Here is a 24,294-nt window from a genome sequence, read left to right as displayed (position 1 = left end):
AATGGCAGAGTGAGGGATATGCCAGGCCATGAGGTTACGATGGAGTACAATTCTGCTGCTGCTGATGACCCACAGTGCCTCATGGATGTCCACTTTTGAGCTGGTCGATCTGTTTGAAATCTATCTCATTTAGCACGGTGGTAGTGCCACACAACACGATGGAGGGTGTCATCAGTGTGAAGACGGGACTCCGTCTCCACAATGATTGTGTAGTGGTCACTGCTACTAATGCTGTCATGGATAGATGCATCTACAACATGTAGATTGGTGAGGATGAGGTCAAGTCGGTTTTTCCCTCATGTTGGTTCTCTTACCACCTGCTGCAGGCCCAGTCTGGCAGCTATGTCCTTCAAGGCTTGGTCAGTAGTGGTGCTACCGAGCCATTCTTGGTGATGGACATTGAAGTCCCCCACCCAGAGTGCATTCTGTGTCCTTGCTACTCTCAGTGCTTCTTCCAAGTGGTGTTCAACATGGAGGAATACTGATTCATCAGCTGATGGAAGGTGGTAGGTGGTAATCAGCAGCAGGTTTCCTTGCCCATGCTTGACCTGAAGCCACGAGACTTCATGAGGTCCGGAGTCAATGTTGAGGACTCTCAGGGCCACTCCCTACCGACTGTATACCACTGTGCTGCCAGCTCTGGTGGGACTGTCCTGCCGGTAGGAAAGCACGTTACCAGGGATGGTGATGGAGGAGTCTGGGACATTGGCTGAAAGATATGATTCTGTGAGTATGTCTATGTCAAGCTGTTGTTTGACTAGTCTGTGCGACAGTTCTCCCAGTTGTGTCACCAGTCCCCAGATGTTCGTGTAGGGAACTTTGCAGGGTCGACTGGGCTGGGTGGGCCATTGTCATGTCCATAGTTGGTGCTAAGTTCGATGCCTGGTGGTCCGTCCGATTTTAGTTTTATTATTATGTTGTTTTTTGAAAGGCAAGTTAAGAATCAACCACATTGAATCATAGACATTTACATGGAAGGAGGGCATTTCAGTCAATCGTGTCCACATTGGCCAACAAAGCTATCCTGCCGAATCCCACTTTCCAGCTCTTGGTCCGTAGCCCTGCAGGTTATGGTACTTCAAGTGCACATCCAAGTACTTTTTAAATGTGATGACGGTTTCTGTCTCTATCACACTTGCAGACAGTGAGTTCCAGACTCCCTCAAATTCCCTCTAAACCTTCTACCAATTACTTTTAACTCCATGCCCCCTAGTCTTCGACCACTCTGCTAAGGGAAATAGGTCCGTCCTATCCACTCTATCTAGGCCCCTCATAATTTTGTACACCTCAATAAGGTCTCCCCCTCAGCCTCCTCTGTTCCAAAGAAAACAAGCGCAGCCTATCCAATCTTTCCTCATAGCTAAAATTCTCCAGTCCAGGCAACATCCTCGTAAATCTCCTCTGTACCCTGTCGAGTGCAATAAATCTTTCCTGTAACTTGGCCTAACTAGTCTTTTATACAGTTCAAGCATAACCTCCTTGTTCTAGAATTCTATGCCTCAGCCAATAAGAACATAAGAAATAGGAGCAGGAGTTGGCTACCTGGCCCCTCGAGCATGCTCCGCCATTTAATAAGAACATGGCTGATCTGATCATGGACTCAGCTCCACTTCCCTGTCTGCTCCCCATAACCCTTTATTCCCTTGTCGCTCAAAAATGTGTCAATCTCCGTTTTAAATATATTCAATGACCCAGCCTCCAAAGCTCTCTGGGGCTGTTCAGAAGAGGTTCACTAGGTTGATTCCAGAATGAGGGGGTTGACTTATGAAGATTGGTTGAGTAATTTGGGCCTATACTCATTGGAGTTCAGAAGAATGAGAGGTGATCTTATCAAAACATATTAGATAATGAGGGGTCTCGACATGGTGGATGCAGAGAGGATATTTCCGCTCATAGGGGAAACTAAAATTAGGGGCCATAGTCTCAGAATAAGGGGCCACCCATTTAAAACTGAGATGAGGAGGAATTTCTTCTCTTGAAGGGTTGTAAATCTATGGAATTCCCTGGGAGGACAGACGCACAAACATTAGCGTCCTCATCCAGGCCAACATCCCCACCATTGAAGCACTGACCACACTTGATCAGTTCTGCTGGGCAGGCCACATAGTTCGCATGCCAGACACAAGACTCCCAAAGCAAGCGCTCTACTTGGAACTCGTCCATGGCAAACGAGCCAAAGGCGGGCAGAGGAAACATTACAAGGACACCCTCAAAGCCTCCCTGATAAAGTGCGACATCCCCACTGACACCTGGGAGTCCTTGGCCACAGACCGCCCTAAGTGGAGGAAGTGCATTCGGGGGGGCCCTGAGCTCCTCGAGTATCGTCGCCGAGAGCATGCAGAAATCAAACGCAGGCAGCGGAAAGAGCTTGCGGCAAAGCAGGCTCCCTGCCCACCCTCTCCCTCAACGACTATCTGTCCCACCTGTGACAGAGACAGTGTTTCTCGTATTGGACTGTACAGCTACCTAAGAACTAATGTTAAGCGTGAAAGCAAGTCTTCCTCGATCCCGAGGGACTGCCTGTGATCCTTCCTTAAATATGGAGACCAAAACTGAACGCAGTACTCCAGGTGTGGCCTCAACAAAACCCTGTACAGTTGGAGCAGGACTTCTCTGCTTTTGTACTCTATCCCCCTTCCAATAAATGGCAACATTCCATTTGCCTTCCTGATTACTTGCTGTACCTGCATACTAACTTTTTGTGTTTCATGCACAAGGACCCCCAGGTCCCTCTGTACTGCAGCACTTTGCAATTTTTCTCCATTTAAATAATAATTTGCTTTTCTATTTTTTTCTGCCAAAGTGGATAACCTCACATTTTCCCACATTATACTCCATCTGTCAAATGTTTGCCCATTCACTTAGCCTGTCTATGTCCCTTTGCAGATTTTTGTGTCCTCCTCACAACTTTCTTTCCCACCCATCTTTGTATCATCAGCAAACTTGGCTACATTACACTCGGTCCCTTCATCCAAGTCATTAATATAAATTGTAAATAGTTGAGGACCCAGCACCGATCCTTGCAGCATCCCACTAGTTGCTGTTTGCCAACCAGAAAATTACCCATTTATCTCTGTTTTCCGTATGCCTTCATAACCACCTTATCTACCTCGCCTGCTACCTTCAGGGATCTGTGGACATGCACTCCAAGCCCTTTGTTACTCAACACTTCTCAATGTCCTACCATTTAATGTGTATTTCCTTGCCTTGTTGGCCTTCTCCAAATATATTATGTCACACTTCTCTGGATTGAATTCCATTTGTCACTGTTCTGCCCACCTGACCAGTTCATTGATATCTTCCTGCAGTCTGCAGCTTTCTTCTTCATTAGCAGAGCTGACCTCCAGTCATCTTGGTTAATCCTTGCCACTGGACCAAGACCTAGCTCTGCCAAGCCCATGTAGTGGCTGGTGTGCAACGACCACCACACATTAAAAAAATCCATGCACAGGCATCTTCCACCCTTCGAGATTTAGCTCTGGACCTGGAATATTAGGTCCTTCATTGAAACACCTTTGAACCTTTTGGCGTGGAAGCAAGTCATCTTCGATTCGAGGGACTGCCTATGATGATGATCTTCATTATTAACCACACAGCTGATTCTAGTATCATCTGAAAACTTCTTAATCATACCCTTCACATTCAAGTCTAAATCATTGATGTATACCACAAAATGCAAGGGACTTAGTACTGAGTCCTGCGGAACCCACTGTAAACAGCCTTCCAGTCACAAAAATACCTAACAACCATTACGCTTTGCTTCCTGCCTCTGAGCTAATTTTGGATTCCACTTGCCACTTTGCCCTGGATCCAATGAGCTTTTACTTTCGAGACCAGTCTGCCATGTGGGACCTTATCAAAAGCCTTGCTAAAATCCATATACACTATATCAAATGTAGTATCCTCATCGACCCTCCTTGTTACCTCCTCAAAAAATTCAATCACATTAGTCAGACTTTCCCTCAACAAATCCATGTTTACTGTCCTTGATTCATCCATGTCTTTCTAAATGAAGATTTAGCCTGTCCCTCAGGATTTTTTTCCAATAATTTTCCCACCACTGAGGTTAGGCTGACTGGCCTGTAATTGCACGGTCTATCCCTTTCTCTCTTTTTAAACAAAGGTACAACATTTGCAGTCCTTCAGTACTCCGAAACCTTACCTGTAGCCAGAGAGGATTGGAAAATGCTGGTCAGGGCCTCTGCGATTTCCCCTTTTGCTTTTCTTAACAGCCTGGGATACATTTCATCCAAGCCTGGGGGTTTATCCACTTTCAAAGCTGCTAAACCCCTTAATACCTCCTCTCTCACTATGTATATTAAATTTAATATTTCATCCTCCTCCCCCCTGATCGCAGTGTCTGCATTGCCCCTCTCTTTTGTGAAAACAGATGCAACGTGTTCAATAAGAACCATACCCACGTCTTCTGCCTCCACACACAGATTACCTTTATGGTCTCTAATCGGCCCTGCTCTTTCTTTAGTTATCCTCTTGCTATTAATGTATTTATAAAACATCTTTGCATTTTCCTTGATTTTACTTGCCAACATTTTTTCATTCTCTCTCTTTGTTTTCCTAATTTCCCTTTTAATTTCACCCCTGCATTTTCTATACTTCTCTAGAATTCCTACAGTATTGAGCTCTCGGTATCGGTCATAAGTCTCCCTTTATTTCTTGATCCTTCCCTGTATGCCCCTCGACATCCAGGGGGCTCTAGATTTGTTAGTCACTCCCTTTTTCTGGAAGGGAACATACTTGCTCTGAACCCTCCTGATCTCCTCCTTGAATGCCTCCCACTGCTCTCACACTGATTTACCTTCAAGTAACTGTTTCCAGTTCACCACAGCTAAATCACCTCTCAGTTTATCAAAATGGGCTTTTCCCCAATTTTAATCCTGGTCTATCTTTGTCCTTTTCCATAACTACCCTGAATCTAACTGAATTATGATCACTAGCACCAAAATGCTCTCCCACTAATACTCCTTCCACCTGCCCAGTTTTATTCCCTAAAACTAAGTTCAGAACTGCCCCCTCCCATGTTGGGCTTGCTACATACTGACTAAAAAATTTCTCCTGAATGCATTTTAAGAATTCCGCACCCTCTGTACCTTTCACACTAATGTTATCCCAGTTAATATTAGCGTAGTTGAAATCCCCTACTATTACTGCCCTATAGTTTTTGCACTTCTGAGAAATTTGCTTCTGACTGTTTGAGGGTCTATAATACTCGCTCAGCAGTGTGATCGCCCCTTTTTTATTCTTCAATTCAACCCATATGGCTTCATTTGACGATCTTTTCAACATACTATCCCTCCTCACACCTGTATTTATTTCTTTAATCAACACTGCGACCCCCCCCTTTTTTACTCCCCTCTCTATCCCGTCTGGAAACCTTATAACCAGGAATAGTGAGTTGCCATACCTGCCCTTCTTTCAGCGATGTCTCAGTAATGGCTATAATATTGCATTGCCAAGTGTCTATCTGTGCTCTCAGCTCATCTGCCTTATTCTCTATACTCCTTGCATTGAGGTATATACCATTTAGCACTGCCAAATGTCTTTGTTTTCTAGCCCTTGTTTCCTCTGTCTTCCAAATTCACTTTCTACTTTTTTGCTTTCCAATTCCAGCTTTGCTTCTCTCCCTACTGAATCTATTCTTACATTACCATCCCCCTGCCAAGCTAGTTTAAACCCTCCCCAACAGTAGTAACAAACCCCTCCATGAGGATATTGGTCCTGGCTCTATTGAGGTGCAACCCTTCTGACTTGTACAGGCCCCCCAGAAATGGTCCCAATCCTCAGGAATCTAAAGACCTCATTCCTGCACCATCCTTCTAGCCACGCTTTCATCTGTCCTATCCTCCGATTTCTGTACTCACTAGCACGTGGTACCGGGAGTAATCTGGAGATTACTACCTTTGAGGTCCTGCTTTTTAATCTCCCTCCTAGCTCCCTAAACTCTGCCTTGCTGTGGGTCTGAAATCATTTATACACCAGACCAGGTAAGGATGGAAGATTTCCTTCTCTCAAGGATATTAGTGAATCAAATGGGATTTTACAACAATCTGATAGTTTCATTGTCACCATTACTGATACTAGTTTTGTATTCCAGATTTATTTAATTAATTGAATTTAAATTCCCCAGCTGACATGGTGGGATTTGAACTCAAATTCCATGCCTCTAGATTACTAGACAAGTAATATAACCACTATGCTACTGCTCCCTTGAGATTGAGTAGATTAGGCTTATATTCCCTGGAATTTAGAAGAATGAGAGGTGATCTCATTGAAACATAAAATTCTTACAGGGCTTGACAGTATAGTTACTGGGAGAATGTCTCAAATGGCTGGGGAGTCTAGAACTAGGGGTCACAGTCTCAGAAGAAGGGGTCACCTATTTAGGACTGAGATGAAGATAAATTTCTTTGCTTAAAGGGTTGTGAATCTGTTGAATTCTCTATCCCAGAGGACTGTGGATGCTCAGTCGTTGAGTATATTCAAGATGGAGATCAATAGATTTTTGGCTTTTGAAGGATAGTGCGAAAGGATGAAGTTGAGGTAGCAGTTCAGCCAAGATCTTATTGAATGGAGTAGCAGAGTCGAAGTGCCAAACGGCCAACTCCTGCTTCCATTTCTTATGTTCTGATATTCTTATCAATGCATATATTGGACTACAGAGATGTCAACAGATCTGCTGGTGCAGCAGCCCACAAGTAGGTACTTCAGCGCGAGGTTAATGCTTCATCAGCTAAATATATTTGTTTTTTTTGTTCTATGTTTACACTGAAAGGAGAATGATAAACATTGACCACTTACACTGCTTCTTTGATAAAGAAAAATCGTACCTCTGACAGAAGTAAATATTATTTTGCAGATATCTCGTATAATCCGTACAGATTGTGGAAATGCTTTGCTGGTCGGTGTCGGAGGTTCTGGAAAACAAAGCTTCACAAAGCTGGCATCCTTCATTGCTGGATATAAAATCTTCCAGATCACTTTAACCAGGTATGTAGAGAATGTGCAGTAATATTGCAATTATTAATGAAAATTTAAACTTATTCTTAAGCACCTTTCACAGACCAGACTGGATCAATATTCTTGCAAAATCACATAGTGGGCAATGGTCCTTAGTCACATTTCTGCTTCAGATTACTTACTTATAAAAAGAAAAAGGAAGAAAGACTTGCATTTATAGAGCGCCTTTCACAACTGCCAGACGTTTCAAAGCACTCATGTATCTAGAAATAGATTACAGCAGAAACACGTGCGTGGGTCACAATGTACGTAATCTGTAAAATCTGTGCTCCTATTGCCAAGAGGGAAGGAAATGTAAGTGCTTCTTGTTATGTTCATAATAAAGTAATGTAACTGAGTACTGTATGCAATGAGTAAGTGTGACATTAGTTCTTTTATTCTAACTCCAGAGTGCCCGTACAGCATGGGAGGCCTGCTTATATACAGTGCTCCCAAGGGATGCTGGGATCCTTTGAGACTCCAATGGGTATGCCCTCTGGTGGCGGTATAATACTGGTTACATAGGGTTGCATACATAACATCACTCCCTCCCAAAGTCAATAATACACTTATTTACAGGGTGAGACGATCTGGGGCTTTTCGTTCCCTAGTTAATCGTCTCGGTACAAACACAAGTGTAGGTGAGTTGGTTGGTTCTTCGCTGGGCTGCTGTGCAGCTGGCCTTGCTGGACACTGGGGATTGTGAGTTCAGCTTCGTGGTCAACCGTGATGTCGGTTGCCACTTTGTGTGTGTCGGAGGGTCGAAGTTGGTGGTGTCCTCTTCAGGTTGCTCGTGGCTGTCTGTGAATCGCAGTTTAGTTTGGTCCAAATGTTTTATACTTAGTCCATTTGCAAGTTTGCCCTTCTTTGTCCATAGTTGAGTACAAATACAGGGTCATTGACTTCAATTTCGCGTGACACATTTGCATGATCATGGTACATGCTTTGTTGATGCCGCCTGTCCTCAACGTGATCATGGAGATCAGGGTGGACAAGAGAGAGCCTTGTTTTGAGCGCCCTTTTCATGAGCAGCTCGGCAGGGGGAACCCCGGTGAGCGAGTGGGGTCTGGTGAGGTAGCTGAGAAAGACTCGGGTCAGGCGGGTCTGCAGGGAGCCTTCTGACACGCGTTTCAAGCTTTGCTTGATGGTTTGGACTGCCCGTTCTGCCTGGCCGTTGAATGCGGGCTTGAACGGGGCAGATGTGACGTGCCTGATCCCATTGCAGGTCATGAATTCCTTGAATTCAGCACTGGTGAAGCACGGCCCATTGTTGCTGAGAAGGACATCAGGCAGGCCGTGCATGACAAACAAGGCTTTCGATAGTGGCAGTGGATGTGCTCACAGACATTATTACACACTCAATCCATTTTGAATAAGCATCCACAACAACCAAAAACATTTTGCCTGGAGACGGGCCAGCAAAGTCAACGTATATCTTAGACAATGGTTTAGAGGGCCATGACCACAAACTTAGCGGTGCCTCCCTGGGTGCATTGCTCAGTTAAGAGCAAGTGTTGCATTGGCGCACACAAGACTCCAAATCTAAGTCGATGCCGGGCCGCCAACACATGGAATTGGGCTATAGCTTTCATCATTACTATGCATGGGTGGGTACTGTGTAGGTCCGCGTATGAACGTTTTCCTGCCTTTCGTAGGCAAAACCACGCGATTATCCCACAAAAGACAGTCCGCCTGTATGAACATTTCGTCTTTGTGCCGCTGGAACAGCTTGATCTCTTTATGCATCTCCGCTGGGATGCTGGACCAGCTCCCATGGAGGACACAGTTTTTTACAAGAGACAGTAAAGGATCCTGGCTAGTACAGGTCATGATCTGGCGGGTCGTAACGGGTGACTTTTCGTTTTCAAATGCATCCATCACCAAGAGCAAGTCTAGTCGACAATGGTAGTCGACTGAGGGCGTCAGCGCAGTTCTCTATGCCTGGCTGTAGCGAATTATATAGTTATATGCAGACAGCGTGAGCGCCCATATTTGGATGCGAACAGAGGCATTGGTATTAATCCCTTTGCTCTCTGAGAATATCGATATGAGTGGCTTATGGTCAGTTTTGAACTCAAACTTAAGACCAAACAGATACTGATGCATTTATTTTACCCCATAAACGCATGCCAGAGCTTCTTTTTCAATCATGCTGTCGACCCTATCAGCCTTGGACAAACTCCTGGATGCATAGGCGACCGGTTGCAATGTTTCCAATTCATTTGTTTGTTGTAACACTCACCCGACCCCATACGAAGACGCATCGCACGCTAGCACTAAACGTTTACATGGGTCATACAAAACAAGCAGTTTGTTGGAACATAACAGATTTCTGGCTTTCTCAAAAACAGCCTCTTGTGATTTCCCCCATATGCAGTCAACTTCCTTGCGTAGCAACACATGTAGAGGTTCTAGCAAGCTGTTTAACCCGGGTAGGAAATTACCAAAATAATTGAGGATCCCAGGAACGACTGCAGCTCCGTCACGTTCTGTGCGGTCTCGGCGCGTTCTTGATGGCCTCCATCTTTGCGTCGGTGGGTCTGATGCCGTCTGCCACAATTCTTCTCCCTAAGAACTCGACCTCTGGCACCAAGGAAACACATTTCGAGCATTTCAACCTGAGTCCCACATGATTTAGCTGACTTAGAATCTCTTCCAGGTTCTTCAAGCGTTCGATGGTGTCCTGACCTGTGATCAATATGTCATCCTTGAAAACCACAGTGCGCGATACCGACTTTAGCAGGTTAGACATGTTCCTTTGAAAAATAGCCGTGTCCGATCAAATCCCAAACAGGCATGTATTGTAGATGAATAGACCTTTGTGCATGTTGATTCAGGTGAGGCCTTTCGAAGATTCCGCCAGCTCCTGTGTCATGTAGGCCGAGGTCAGGTCCAGCTTGGTGAACGTCTTCCTTTCTGCTAGCGTCGCAAATAGGTCATCTGCCTTGGGTAGCGGGTACTGGTCCTGCAGTGAAAAATGGTTAATCGTTACTTTATAGTCCCCACAAATTCTGACCATGCTATCGCCCTTGAGGACCGGACCAATCAGACTGGCACACTCATTGAACTCCACCGGCGCGATGATGCCTTCTCTCCACTTTCGCTTGCATCATATATGGCACCGTCCGTGCATTGTGGTGAATGGGTCATGTACCGGGAACCGAATCAGGTGGATCTGCATCTTTGATCACGAGAAACTTCCGATGCCTGGCTCAAATAACAATGGAATCTTGCTCAGAACCTGGGAACATGAGGCATCGCGATGGACGAGAGCGCTCGGATGTCGTCCCAGTTCCAGTGGATTTTTCCCAGACAACTTCTGCCGAACAGTGTGGGGCCATCTTCTGGTACAATCCATAGTGGGAGTTCGTGCACTGCTCCATCATAGGAGACTTTTACTGCTGCACTGCCAATTACAGGGATCAGCTCTTTAGTGTAAGTTCTCAGCTTGGTATTAATAGGTCTCAGCTTGGGCCTGTGTGCCTTGTTGTACCACAGCCTCTCGAAGATCTTTTTGCTCATGATAGACTCACTCACACCCGTGTCCAGTTCCATGGATACTGGAATTCCGTTCAGTTTGACTTTTAACACGAACGGTAGAAATTTTGTGGTGAAGGTGTGTACCCCATACACTTCTGCCTTCTCGGTTTGAGTCTCTAGTTCAGTTTGATCCACCATGGATGGGTTTTCCTTTGCAATGTGGTGGTTTGCAGGGTTTGCAGCTTGTCTGTACACTCGCTGGAGGTATTCCACAGCCTTTGCACGCATAGTGTTTGAAGCGGCATTGATGGACTCGATGATCGCCTCTGTAGCGCCAACAATGTGTCAATTGCCTTGCATTAATGCTTGATGGTGGATTCTGGATCATCTGAGAGTCGTGCAGCTGCAGGTGTGTACGTTCTGCCACATGTATTCCTGACGGAAAACAATGTTACTTTGTGTACAGTACTTGCCGAAACCTCTTTATGCTGCAAAATTTGTTTGGTGTTATCGCTGGAGGACATAAATGCCTGGGCTATCGTTATGGCTTTGCTCAGGTTCGGTGTTTCAACAGTCAATAATTTGTAAAGGATAACCTCATGGCCAATGCCAAGCATGAAAAAGTCTCTTAGCATTTGCTCCAGGAATCCACCGAATTCGCAATGTCCTGCAAGGCGCCTTAGTCCGGCGACATACCTCGCCACTTCCTGGCCTTCAGACCGTTAACACGTGTAAAATCGGTACCTTGCCATCAGAACGCTCTCCTTCGGATTTAGGTTTTCCCGGACCAGCCGATACAGTTCTTCATATGATTTGGCTGTTGGTTTCGCCGGAGTGAGAAGATTCTTCATGACGCCATGGGTTGTTGCTCGCAGACGGTGAGGAGGATCGCCCTTCGTTTGGCAGCGTTCTCATCCCCTTCCAGTTCGTTGGCCACAAATATTGGTCGAGTTGCTCCACGAAGGCTTCTCAATCATCCCCTTCCGAGAATTTCTCCAGGATACCAACAGTTCTCTGCATTTTCACGTGATGGTTCGTTATCTTGTTGCTAGTTGTTATGTTCACAATAGAGTAATGTAACTGAGTACTGTAGATCTGTAGACGTGAGTAAATGTGACCTTAGTTCCTTTATTCTAACTCCAGAGTGCCCATACAGCATGGGAGGCCTGCTTATATATAATGCTCCCAAGGGATGCTGGGATCCCTTGAGACTCCAACAGGTATGCCCTCTGGTGGCGGTATAATACTAGTTACATAGGGTTGCATACATAACACTTCTCATGGTGTATAGAGTTTTGATATCCTCCCTGATACATAAAAGTAGATGGTGACGGTGACTTTGTCAGCCAGTGGCAGTGCTATCCATGTCCTGATTTGATGATACAGTTGTGGCTGCAACAACTGACATAGCTCAGTAACAACCTTGGTAAAGTGAAGGCGCCTCATACTTTGCTTCTCAGTGAAGTTGAGGTACAAGAAGTGGTCCCTGAAAACCTTCTGTGGATATGTCATCTTGCTGGTCAGTCTAATCTAGCCAATTCACGTCTCATACCATCGAAGTTACCTTTCCTTAAGTTCAGGACTCTAGTCTCTGAATTAACTGTGCCACTCTCCATCTCAATAAAGAATTCTACCATATTATGGTCACTCTTCCCTAAGGGGCCTCGCACAACAAGATTGTTAATTAGTCCTTTCTCATTACACATCGCTCAATCTAGAATGGCCAGCCCTCTAGTTGGCTTCTTGACATATTGGTCTTGAAAACCATCCCTAATACACTCCAGGAAATCCTCCTCCACCGCATTGCTACCAGTTTGGTTAGCCCAATCTTTCTGTAGATTAAAGTCGCCCATGATAACTGCTGTACCTTTATTGCATGCATCCCTAATTTCTTGTTTGATGCTGTCCCCAACCTCACTACTACTGTTTGCTGGTCTGTACACAACTCTCACTAGTGTTTTCTGCCCTTTTGTATTCCGCAGCTCTACCCATATAGATTCCACATCATCCAAGCTAATGTTCTTCCTTACTATTGCGTTAATTTTCTCGTTAACCAGCAATGCTACCCCACCTCCTTTTCCTTTCTGTCTATCCTTCCTGAATATTGAATACCCCTGGATATTCAGTTCCCAGCCTTAGTCACCCTGGAGTCATGTCTCCGTAATCCCAATTGTATCATAATCGTTAATAGCTGCCTGCGCAGTTAATTCATCCACCTTATTACGAATACTCCTTGCATTGAGGCTCAGAGCCTTCAGACTTGTCTTTTTAACACACTTTGCCCATTTAGAATTTTGCTGTAATGTGGCCTTTTTTGATTTTTGCCTTAGGTTTCTCTGCCCTCCACTTTTACTTTTCTTCTTTTGCTTCTGCCCCCATTCTACTTCCCTCTTCCTCCCTGCATAGGTTCCCTTCCCCCGTTCATATTAACCCCTCCCCAACAGCACTATAGTTGCCGCAGTCAGACTTGTGCCCCTTTTTAAAGATGGTCACGATCACTGCATCTCTGAGATCTCCCAGCATGCTCTCCTCCCTCCAAATGAGAGAGATGAGGTCATGCAGCTGCACCAACAGCGCCTCTCTGCCATACTTTAGCGCCTCAGCAGGAATTCCATCCACACCCGTAGCCTTGTTATTCTTGAGCTGTTTTATGGCTTTGCCTACCTCTTGCAGCGTTGGGGTTTCACTGAGGATTGAGCTGAGAACACTCGAGTCGAAGGCAGAGTCTTGATTGAGGTTACTCATAACATAAAATCAAAGAGCAAGTTATTATTTAAATGGAGACTGACTACAAAGTGCCGCAGTACAGTGGGACCAGGGGGTACTTGTGCATGAAATGCAAAAGGATAGTATGCAGGTACAGCAAGTGATCAGGAAGGCCAATGGTATCTTGGCCTTTATTGCAAAGGGGATGCAGTATAAATGAAGGGAAGTCTTGCTACAGCTATATAAGGTATTGGTGAGGCCACACCTGGAATACTGCGTGCAGTTTTGGTTTCCATATTTATGAAAGGATATACTGCTTTGGAGGTAGTTCAGAGAAGGTTCACTAGGTTGATTCCGGGGATGAGGGGCTTGACTTATGAGGAAAGGTTGAGTAGGTTGGGCGTCTACTCATTGGAATTCAGAAGAATGAGAGGTGATCTTATCGAAACATGTAAGATTATGAGGCTTGACAAGGTGGATGTAGAGAAGATGTTTCCACTGATGGGGGAGACTAGAACTGGAGGGCATGATCTTAGAATAAGGGGCCGCCCATTTAAAACAGAGATGAGGAGAAATTTCTTCTCTCAGAAGGTTTGTAAATCTGCGTAATTCGCTGCCTCAGAGAGCTATGGAAGCTGGGACATTAAATAAATTTAAGACAGAAATAGACAGTTTCTTAAACGATAAGGGGATAAGGGGTTATGGGGAGCGGGCGGTGAAGAGCAAATGAAGTGGCATAGGGGAAATTAAAACTAGGGGACATAGTCTCAGAACTGAGATGAGGAGAAATTTTTTCTCGATAGGGTTGTAAATCTGTAGAATTCTCTGCCCCTGAGAGCTCTGGAGATTGAGTCTTTGAATATATTTAAGGCGATGATAGACAGAATTTTGAGTGATAAGGGAGTAAAGGGTTATGGAGAGCGGGCAGGGAAATGGAGCTGAGTCCATGATTAGATCAGCCATGATCTTATTGAATGGCGGAGCAGGCTCTGGGGGCCGTATGGCCTACTCCTGCTCCTATTTCTTATGTTCTTATGTTAACATAGAAACATGGAAACATAGAAAATAGGTGCAGGAGCAGGCCATTCAGCCCTTCTAGCCTGCACCGCCATTCAATGAGTTCATGGCTGAACATGAAACTTCAGTACCCACTTCCTGCTTTCACGCCATACCCCTTGATCCCCCGAGTAGTAAGGACTTCATCTAACTCCCTTTTGAATATATTTAGTGAATTGGCCTCAACTACTTCCTGTGGTAGAGAATTCCACAGGTTCACCACTCTCTGGGTGAAGAAGTTTCTCCTTATCTCGGTCCTAAATGGCTTCCCCCTTATCCTTAGACTGTGACCCCTGGTTCTGGACTTCCCCAACATTGGGAACATTCTTCCTGCATCCAACCTGTCCAAACCCGTCAGAATTTTAACCGTTTCTATGAGGTCCCCTCTCACTCTTCTGAACTCCAGTGAATACAAGCCCAGTTGATCCAGTCTTTCTTGATAGGTCAGTCCCACCATCCCGGGAATCAGTCTGGTGAATCTTCGCTGCACTCCCTCAATAGCAAGAATGTCCTTCCTCAAGTTAGGAGACCAAAACTGTACACAATACTCCAGGTGTGGCCTCACCAAGGCCCTGTACAACTGTAGCAACACCTCCCTGCCCCTGTACTCAAATCCCCTCGCTATGAAGGCCAACATGCCATTTGCTTTCTTAACCGCCTGCTGTACCTGCATGCCAACCTTCAATGACTGATGTACCATGACACCCAGGTCTCGTTGCACCTTCCCTTTTCCTAATCTGTCACCATTCAGATAATAGTCTGTCTCTCTGTTTTTACCACCAAAGTGGATAACCTCACGTTTATCCACATTATACTTCATCTGCCACGCATTTGCCCACTCACCTAACCGATCCAAGTCACTCTGTAGCCTCATAGCATCCTCCTCGCAGCTCACACTGCCACCCAACTTAGTGTCATCCGCAAATTTGGAGATACTACATTTAATCCCCTCGTCTAAATCATTAATGTACAATGTAAACAGCTGGGGCCCCAGCACAGAACCCTGCGGTACCCCACTAGTCACTGCCTGCCATTCCGAAAAGTACCCATTTACTCCTACTCTTTGCTTCCTGTCTGACAACCAGTTCTCAATCCACATCAGCACACTACCCCCAATCCCATGTGCTTTAACTTTGCACATTAATCTCCTGTGTGGGACCTTGTCGAAAGCCTTCTGAAAGTCCAAATATACCACATCAACTGGTACTCCTTTGTCCACTTTATTGGAAACATCCTCAAAAAATTCCAGAAGATTTGTCAAGCATGATCTCCCTTTCACAAATCCATGCTGACTTGGACCTATCATGTCACCATTTTCCAAATGCGCTGCTATGACATCCTTAATAATTGATTCCATCATTTTACCCACTACTGAGGTCAGGCTGACCGGTCTATAATTTCCTGCTTTCTCTCTCCCTCCTTTTTTAAAAAGTGGGGTTACATTGGCTACCCTCCACTCGATAGGAACTGATCCATAGTCAATGGAATGTTGGAAAATGACTGTCAATGCATCCGCTATTTCCAAGGCCACCTCCTTAAGTACTCTGGGATGCAGTCCATCAGGCCCTGGGGATTTATCGGCCTTCAATCCCATCAATTTCCCCAACACAATTTCCCGACTAATAAAGATTTCCCTCAGTTCCCCCTCCTTAATAGACCCTCTGACCACTTTTATATCTGGAAGGTTGTTTGTGTCCTCCTTAGTGAATACTGAACCAAAGTACTTGTTCAATTGGTCTGCCATTTCTTTGTTCCCCGTTATGACTTCCCCTGATTCTGACTGCAGGGGACCTACGTTTGTCTTTACTAACCTTTTTCTCTTTACATACCTATAGAAACTTTTGCAATCCGCCTTAATGTTCCCTGCAAGCTTCTTCTCGTACTCCATTTTCCCTGCCCTAATCAAACCATTTGTCCTCCTCTGCTGAGTTCTAAATTTCTCCCAGTCCCCAGGTTCGCTGCTATTTCTGGCCAATTTGTATGCCATTTCCTTGGCTTTAATACTATCCCTGATTTCCCTAGATAGCCACGGTTGAGCCACCTTCCCTTTTTTATTTTTACGCCAGACAGGAATGTACAATTGTTGTAATTCATCCATGCGGTCTCTAAATGTCTGCCATTGCCCATCCACAGTCAACCCCTTAAGTATCATTAGCCAATCTATCTTAGCCAATTCATGCCTCATACCTTCAAAGTTACCCTTCTTTAAGTTCTGGACCATGGTCTCTGAATTAACTGTTTCATTCTCCATCCTAATGCAGAATTCCACCATATTATGGTCACTCTTCCCCAAGGGGCCTCGCACAATGAGATTGCTAATTAATCCTCTCTCATTACACAACACCCAGTCTAAGATGGCCTCCCCCCTAGTTGGTTCCTCGACATATTGGTCTAGAAAACCATCCCTTATGCATTCCAGGAAATCCTCCTCCACCGTATTGCTTCCAGTTTGGCTAGCCCAATCTATGTGCATATTAAAGTCACCCATTATAACTGCTGCACCTTTATTGCATGCATTCCTAATTTCCTGTTTGATGCCCTCCCCAACATCACTACTACTGTTTGGAGGTCTGTACACAACTCCCACTAACGATTTTTGCCCTTTAGTGTTCTGCAGCTCTACCCATATAGATTCCACATCATTTAAGCTAATGTCTTTCCTAACTATTGCATTAATCTCCTCTTTAACCAGCAATGCTACTCCACCTCCTTTTCCTTTTATTCATCTTTCCTGAATGTTGAATACCCCTGGATGTTGAGTTCCCAGCCCTGATCATCCTGGAGCCACGTCTCCGTAATCCCAATCACATCATATTTGTTAACATCTATTTGCACAGTTAATTCATCCACCTTATTGCGGATACTCCTTGCATTAAGACACAAAGCCTTCAGGCCTGCTTTTTTAACACCCTTTGTCCTTCTAGAATTTTGCTGTACAGTGGCCCTTTTTGTTCTTTGCCTTGGGTTTCTCTGCCCTCCACTTTTCCTCATCTCCTTTCTGTCTTTTGCTTTTTGTCTCCCTCTGTCGCCCTGTATAGGTTCCCATCCCCCTGCAATATTAGTTTAACTCCTCCCCAACAGCACTAGCAAACACTCCCCCTAGGACATTGGTTCCGGACCTGCCCAGGTGCAGACCGTCCGGTTTGTACTGGTCCCACCTCCCCCAGAACCGGTTCCAATGCCCCAAGAATTTGAATCCCTCCCTGCTGCACCACTGCTCAAGCCATGTATTCATCTGCGCTATCCTGCGATTCCTACTCTGACTAGCACGTGGCACTGGTAGCAATCCCGAGATTACTACTTTTGAGGTCCTACTTTTTAATTTAGCTCCTAGCTCCTTAAATTCTTTTCGTAGGACCTCATCCCTTTTTTTACCGATGTCGTTGGTACCAATGTGCACCACGACAACTGGCTGTTCTCCCTCCCATTTCAGAATGTCCTGCACCCGCTCCGAGACATCCTTGACCCTTGCACCAGGGAGGCAACATACCATCCTGGAGTCTCGGTTGCGTCCGCAGAAACGCCTATCTATTCCCCTCACCATCGAATCCCCTATCACTATCGCGCTCCCACTCTTTTTCCTGCCCTCCTTTGCAGCAGAGCCACCTACGGTGCCATGAACTTGGCTGCTGCTGCCCTCCCCTGATGAGTCATCCTCCCCAACAGTACTCAAAGCAGTGTATCTGTTTTGCAGGGGGATGACCACAGGGGACCCCTGCACTATCTTTCTTGCACTGCTCTTCCTGCTGGTCTTCCATTCCCTATCTGGCTGTGGACCCTTCTCCTGCGGTAAGACCAACTCACTACACGTGATACTCACGTCATTCTCAGCATCGTGGATGCTCCAGAGTGAATCCACCCTCAGCTCCAATTCCGCAACGCGGACCGTCAAGAGCTCGAGGCGGATACACTTCCCACACACGTAGTGCCCAGGGACACCGGAAGTGTCCCCGAGTTCCCACATGGTACAGGAGGAGCATATCACATGGCCAAGCTCTCCTGCCATGTCTTAACCTTAGATACCCTTAAATTGGTAATAACAATAAAAAGAAAAGAAAAGCTACTCATCAATCACCAGCCAATCACTTACCACATTGGCTGTGACGTCACTTTTTGATTACTTTCTACTTCTATTTTGCTTTCTCTCCCGCTGTAGCTGCACCGGTATGCTTTTGACAGGTCGCTCCCCTCTCACCAACTGCCGCTGGCTCTCGATCTCCCGCTGGGCTTTTGACAGGTCGCTCCCCTCTCACCAACTGCTGCTGGCTCTCGATCTCCCGCTGGGCTTTTGACAGGTCGCTCCCCTCTCACCAACTGCCGCTGGCTTTCGATCTCCCGCTGGGCTTTTGACAGGTCGCTCCCCTCTCACCAACTGCCGCTGGCTCTCGATCTCCCGCTGGGCTTTTGACAGGTCGCTCCCCTCTCACCAACTGCCGCTGGCTCTCGATCTCCCGCTGGGCTTTTGACAGGTCGCTCCCCTCTCACCAACTGCCGCTGGCTCTCGATCTCCCGCTGGGCTTTTGACAGGTCGCTCCCCTCTCACCAACTGCTGCTGGCTCTCGATCTCCCGCTGGGCTTTTGACAGGTCGCTCCCCTCTCACCAACTGCCGCTGGCTTTCGATCTCCCGCTGGGCTTTTGACAGGTCGCTCCCCTCTCACCAACTGCCGCTGGCTCTCGATCTCCCGCTGGGCTTTTGACAGGTCGCTCCCCTCTCACCAACTGCCGCTGGCTCTCGATCTCCCGCTGGGCTTTTGATAGGTGGCTCCCCTCTCACCAACTGCCGCTGGCTCTCGATCTCCCGCTGGGCTTTTGACAGGTCGCTCCCCTCTCACCAACTGCTGCTGGCTCTTGATCTCCCGCTGGGCTTTTGACAGGTCGCTCCCCTCTCACCAACTGCCGCTGGCTCTTGATCTCCCGCTGGGCTTTTGACAGGTCGCTCCCCTCTCACCAACTGCTGCTGGCTCTCGATCTCCCGCTGGGCTTTTGACAGGTCGCTCCCCTCTCACCAACTGCTGCTGGCTCTCGATCTCCCGCTGGGCTTTTGACAGGTCGCTCCCCTCTCACCAACTGCCGCTGGCTCTCGATCTCCCGCTGGGCTTTTGATAGGTGGCTCCCCTCTCACCAAATGTTCTTATTCAATTGGCCTTCCTGATCACTTGCTGTACCTGCATACTAACCTTTTGTGTTTTAACACAAGTACCCATAAACCCAGTCTATCCAATCTTTCCTCATAGCTAAAATAAGGATTTGTTCTAAATCTATCCCATTTAACACGGTGGTAGTGCTACATAACATGATAGAGGGTGTCCTCAGTCTGAAGACCCGATTTGGTCTCCACACAGATTGTGTTCACTGCTACAAGTAATGTCATGGACAGATGCATTTATGACAGGTAGATAGGTGGGATGAAGTCAAGTAGATTTTACCTCCTGTTGGTTCTCTCACCACCTGCTGCATGCCCAGTCTGACAGTTATGTCCTTCAAGACTCACTCAGCTTGGTCAGCAGTGGTGCTACCGAGCCACTCTTGTTAATGGACATTGAAGTCCCCAACCCAGACTACATTCCGTACTGCAGCACTTTTGCAATTTTTCTCCATTTAAATAATAACTTGCTCTTTGATTTTTTTTCTGCCAAAGTGCATGACCTCACATTTACCAACATTATACTCCATCTGCCAAATTTTTGCCCACTCACTTAGCCTGTCTATGTCCTTTCGAAGATTTTTAGTGTCCTCCCCACACATTGCTTTTCCTCCCATCTTTGTATCATCAGCAAACTTGGCAACATTATACTCGGTCTTTTCTTCCAAGTCGTTAATATAGATTGTAAATAGTTGGGGTCACAACACTGATCCCTGCGGCACCCCACTCATTACTGATTGCCAAAAATAGAATGAACTATTTATCCTGACTCTCTGTTTTCTGTTAGTTAGCCAATCCTCTATCCATGCTAATATATTACCCCTAAACCCAGTCTATCCAATCTTTCCTCATAGCTAAAATGAGGATCTGTTCTAAATCTATCCCATTTAACACGGTGGTAGTGCTACATAACAAGATAGAGGGTGTCCTCAGTCTGAAGACCCGATTTGGTCTCCACACAGATTGTGTTCACTGCTACAAGTAATGTCATGGACAGATGCATCTATGACAGGTAGATAGGTGGGATGAAGTCAAGTAGATTTTCCCTCCTGTTGGTTTTCTCACCACCTGCTGCATGCCCAGTCTGACAGTTATGTCCTTCAAGACTCACTCAGCTTGGTCAGTAGTGGTGCTACCGAGCCACTCTTGTTAATGGACATTGAAGTCCCCAACCCAGACTACATTCCGTGCCCTTGCTACTCTCAGTGCTTCTTCCAAGTGGTGTTCAACATGGAGGTGTACTGATTCATGAGCTGAGGGAGAACGGTAGTTGGCAATCAGCAGGAGGTTTCTTTGCCCATGTTTGACCTGATGCTATGAGACTTCATGCAGTCCAGAGTCAAGGCTGAGGATTCCCAGGACTACTCTCTCCTGACTGTAAACTACTGTGCCACCAGCTCTGGTGCGTCTGTCTGCTGATGGGACAGGACATGGCGATGGAGGAGTCTGGGACGCTGGCTGAAATGTATGATTCTGTGAGTATGACTATGTCAGGCTGTTGCTTGACTAGTCTGTGTGACAGCTCTCCCAATTTTGGCACAGAGGGTATGGCTGAGGTACTAAATGAGACTTTGCATCTGTCTTCACCAAGGAAGAAGATGCTGCAATAGTGAAGGAGGAGAAAGAGGAGATACTATATGGGATTAAAAATTGATAAAGACGAGTTAATAGAAAGACTGGCTGTACCAGATGGCATGCATCCTAGGACACTGAGGGAAGTGAAGGAAGAAATTGCAGAAGTATTGGCCATAAACTTTCAATTCAACAAGAGAACTGGAGAATGACAAATGTTACACCCTTGTTCAAAAAAGGGTGTAAAGATAAGCCCAGCAACTATAGGCTGGTCAGTTTAACATCGGTAGCGGGGAAGTTTTTAGAAACAATAATCAGGGACAAAATTAACAGTCACATGGATAACTGTGGCTTAATTAAGGAAAGTCAGCATGGATTTGTTAAAGGCAAATCATATTTAACCAACTTGATTGAGTTTTTTGATGAGGTAACAGAGAGGGTTGATGAAGCTAATGCAATTGACGTGGTGTACATGGATTTCCAAGAAAGCGGTCAATAAAGTGCCACATAATAGGCTTGCCAGCAAAGTTGAAGCCCATGGAATAAAAGGGACTGTGGCAGCATGGATAAAAAAAATTGCCTAAATGGCAAGAAACAGAGAGTAATGGTGAACAGTTGTTTTTTGGACTGGAGGAAGTTATACAGTGGTGTTCCACAGGGGTCAGTTCTAGGACCACTGTTTTTCAAGATAAATATTAATGATTTGGATGTGGGTGTACAGGGCACAGTTTCAAAATTTGCAGATGGAACAAGACTTGAAAGTATTGAGGAGGATAGCAATAAATTTCAATAGGACAAAGAGGAGTATATAAAGTGCAGGAGTGCAATTAAAAAGGATCTTAGGAAAACAAAGAGAGAGCATGAAAGAATGATGGCAAGTAAAATCAGGGAAAACCCAAAGATGTTTTATAAATACATTAAGAGCAAGAGGATAACTAGAGAAAGAGTTATGCCTATTCGAGACCATAAAGAAAATCTGTGTGTGAAGGCAGAAGACGTGGGTATGATTCTTAATGAATACTTTTCATCTGTTTTCACAAAAGAGAGGGCGATGCAGACTTTGAAACGAGGGTGGAGGAGTGTGAAATATTAAACAAAATAAATATAGTGAGAGAGGAAGTAATACAGGGCTTAGTAGCTTTGAAAGTGGATAACTCCCCAGGCCCAGATGAAATGTATCCCAGGCTGTTAAGAGAAACATAGAAAATAGAAACATAGAAAATAGGTGCAGGAGCAGGCCATTCAGCCCTTCTAGCCTGCACCGCCATTCAACGAGTTCATGGCTGAACATGAAACTTCAGTACCCACTTCCTGCTTTCACGCCATACCCCTTGATCCCCCGAGTAGTAAGGACTTCATCTAACTCCCTTTTGAATATATTTAGTGAATTGGCCTCAACTACTTCCTGTGGTAGAGAATTCCACAGGTTCACCACTCTCTGGGTGAAGAAGTTTCTCCTTATCTCGGTCCTAAATGGCTTACCCCTTATCCTTAGACTGTGACCCCTGGTTCTGGACTTCCCCAACATTGGGAACATTCTTCCTGCATCCAACCTGTCCAAACCCGTCAGAATTTTAAACGTTTCTATGAGGTCCCCTCTCACTCTTCTGAACTCCAGTGAATACAAGCCCAGTTGATTCAGTCTTTCTTGATAGGTCAGTCCCACCATCCCGGGAATCAGTCTGGTGAATCTTCGCTGCACTCCCTCAACAGCAAGTATGTCCTTCCTCAAGTTAGGAGACCAAAACTGTACACAATACTCCAGGTGTGGCCTCACCAAGGCCCTGTACAACTGTAGCAACACCTCCCTGCCCCTGTACTCAAATCCCCTCGCTATGAAGGCCAACATGCCATTTGCTTTCTTAACCGCCTGCTGTACCTGCATGCCAACCTTCAATGACTGATGCACCATGACACCCAGGTCTCGTTGCACCTTCCCTTTTCCTAATCTGTCACCATTCAGATAATAGTCTGTCTCTCTGTTTTTACCACCAAAGTGGATAACCTCACATTTATCCACATTATATTTCATCTGCCACGCATTTGCCCACTCACCTAACCTATCCAAGTCACTCTGTAGCCTCATAGCATCCTCCTCGCAGCTCACACTGCCATCCAACTTAGTGTCATCCGCAAATTTGGAGATACTACATTTAATCCCCTCGTCTAAATCATTAATGTACAATGTAAACAGCTGGGGCCCCAGCACAGAACCCTGCGGTACCCCACTAGTCACTGCCTGCCATTCCGAAAAGTACCCATTTACTCCTACTCTTTGCTTCCTGTCTGACAACCAGTTCTCAATCCACGTCAGCACACTACCCCCAATCCCATGTGCTTTAACTTTGCACATTAATCTCCTGTGTGGGACCTTGTCGAAAGCCTTCTGAAAGTCCAAATATACCACATCAACTGGTACTCCTTTGTCCACTTTATTGGAAACATCCTCAAAAAATTCCAGAAGATTTGTCAAGCATGATCTCCCTTTTACAAATCCATGCTGACTTGGACCTATCATGTCACCATTTTCCAAATGCGCTGCTATGACATCCTTAATAATTGATTCCATCATTTTACCCACTACTGAGGTCAGGCTGACCGGTCTATAATTCCCTGCTTTCTCTCTCCCTCCGCAGAGGCTCTGACCATCATTTTCCAGGCCTCTCTGGCTGCAGGTATGGTGCCAGAGGACTGGAGGACTGCTAATATTGTACCTTTGTTTAAAAAGGGAGAAAGGGATAGACCATGTCATTACAATCCAGTCAGCCGAACCTTAGTGGTGGGAACATTATTGGAAAAAATCCTGAGGGACAGCCTAAATCTTCGTGAGAAAGACATGGATTAATCAAGGACAGTCAGCATGGATTTGTTCAGGGAAGGTCGTGTCTGACTAATTTGATTGAATTTTTTGAGGGGGTAACAAGGAGGATTGATGAGGAAAGTGCGTATGATATAGTGTGTATGGATTTTAGCAAGGCTTTTGATAAGGTCCCACATGGCAAACTGTCACGAAAGTAAAAGCTCATGGGATCCAAGGCAAAGTGACAAGTTGGATCCAAAATTGGCTCAGAGGCAGGAAGCAAAGGGTAATGGTTGATGGGTGTTTTGGTGACTGGAAGGCTGTAACCATTGGGGTTTCGCAGGGCTCAGTGGTGGGTCCCTTGCTTTTTGTGGTATATATCAATGACTTGGACTTGATGTGTATAAAATTATGAGGGGCCTGGATAGAGTGGATAGGAAGGACCTGTTTCCCTTGGCAGAGGGGTCAACAACCAGGGAGCATCGATTTAAAGTAATTGGGGGGAGATATAGAGGAGATATG

At 45.7% G+C, this 24,294-nt stretch overlaps 1 protein-coding gene across 2 annotated transcripts in view; it reads left to right on the top strand.

Moving 5' to 3' along the window:
• Positions 1-24,294, top strand: part of LOC139267485 (dynein axonemal heavy chain 8-like) — a 2,569,686-nt gene that overhangs the window by 2,084,666 nt on the left and 460,726 nt on the right. For both annotated transcript variants that reach the window (XM_070885867.1, XM_070885866.1), the window contains one exon: positions 6,875-7,005. In XM_070885867.1, coding sequence (XP_070741968.1) covers positions 6,875-7,005 — 131 coding nt within the window. The remainder of the gene's footprint in view (positions 1-6,874; positions 7,006-24,294) is intronic.

Source organism: Pristiophorus japonicus, chromosome 7 (assembly GCF_044704955.1).
Source record: "Pristiophorus japonicus isolate sPriJap1 chromosome 7, sPriJap1.hap1, whole genome shotgun sequence".
Lineage (NCBI taxonomy): Eukaryota > Metazoa > Chordata > Chondrichthyes > Pristiophoridae > Pristiophorus > Pristiophorus japonicus.
The sequence above is the reverse complement of the archived record's forward strand: the minus strand, read 5'-3'. Positions and strand labels throughout refer to the sequence as shown.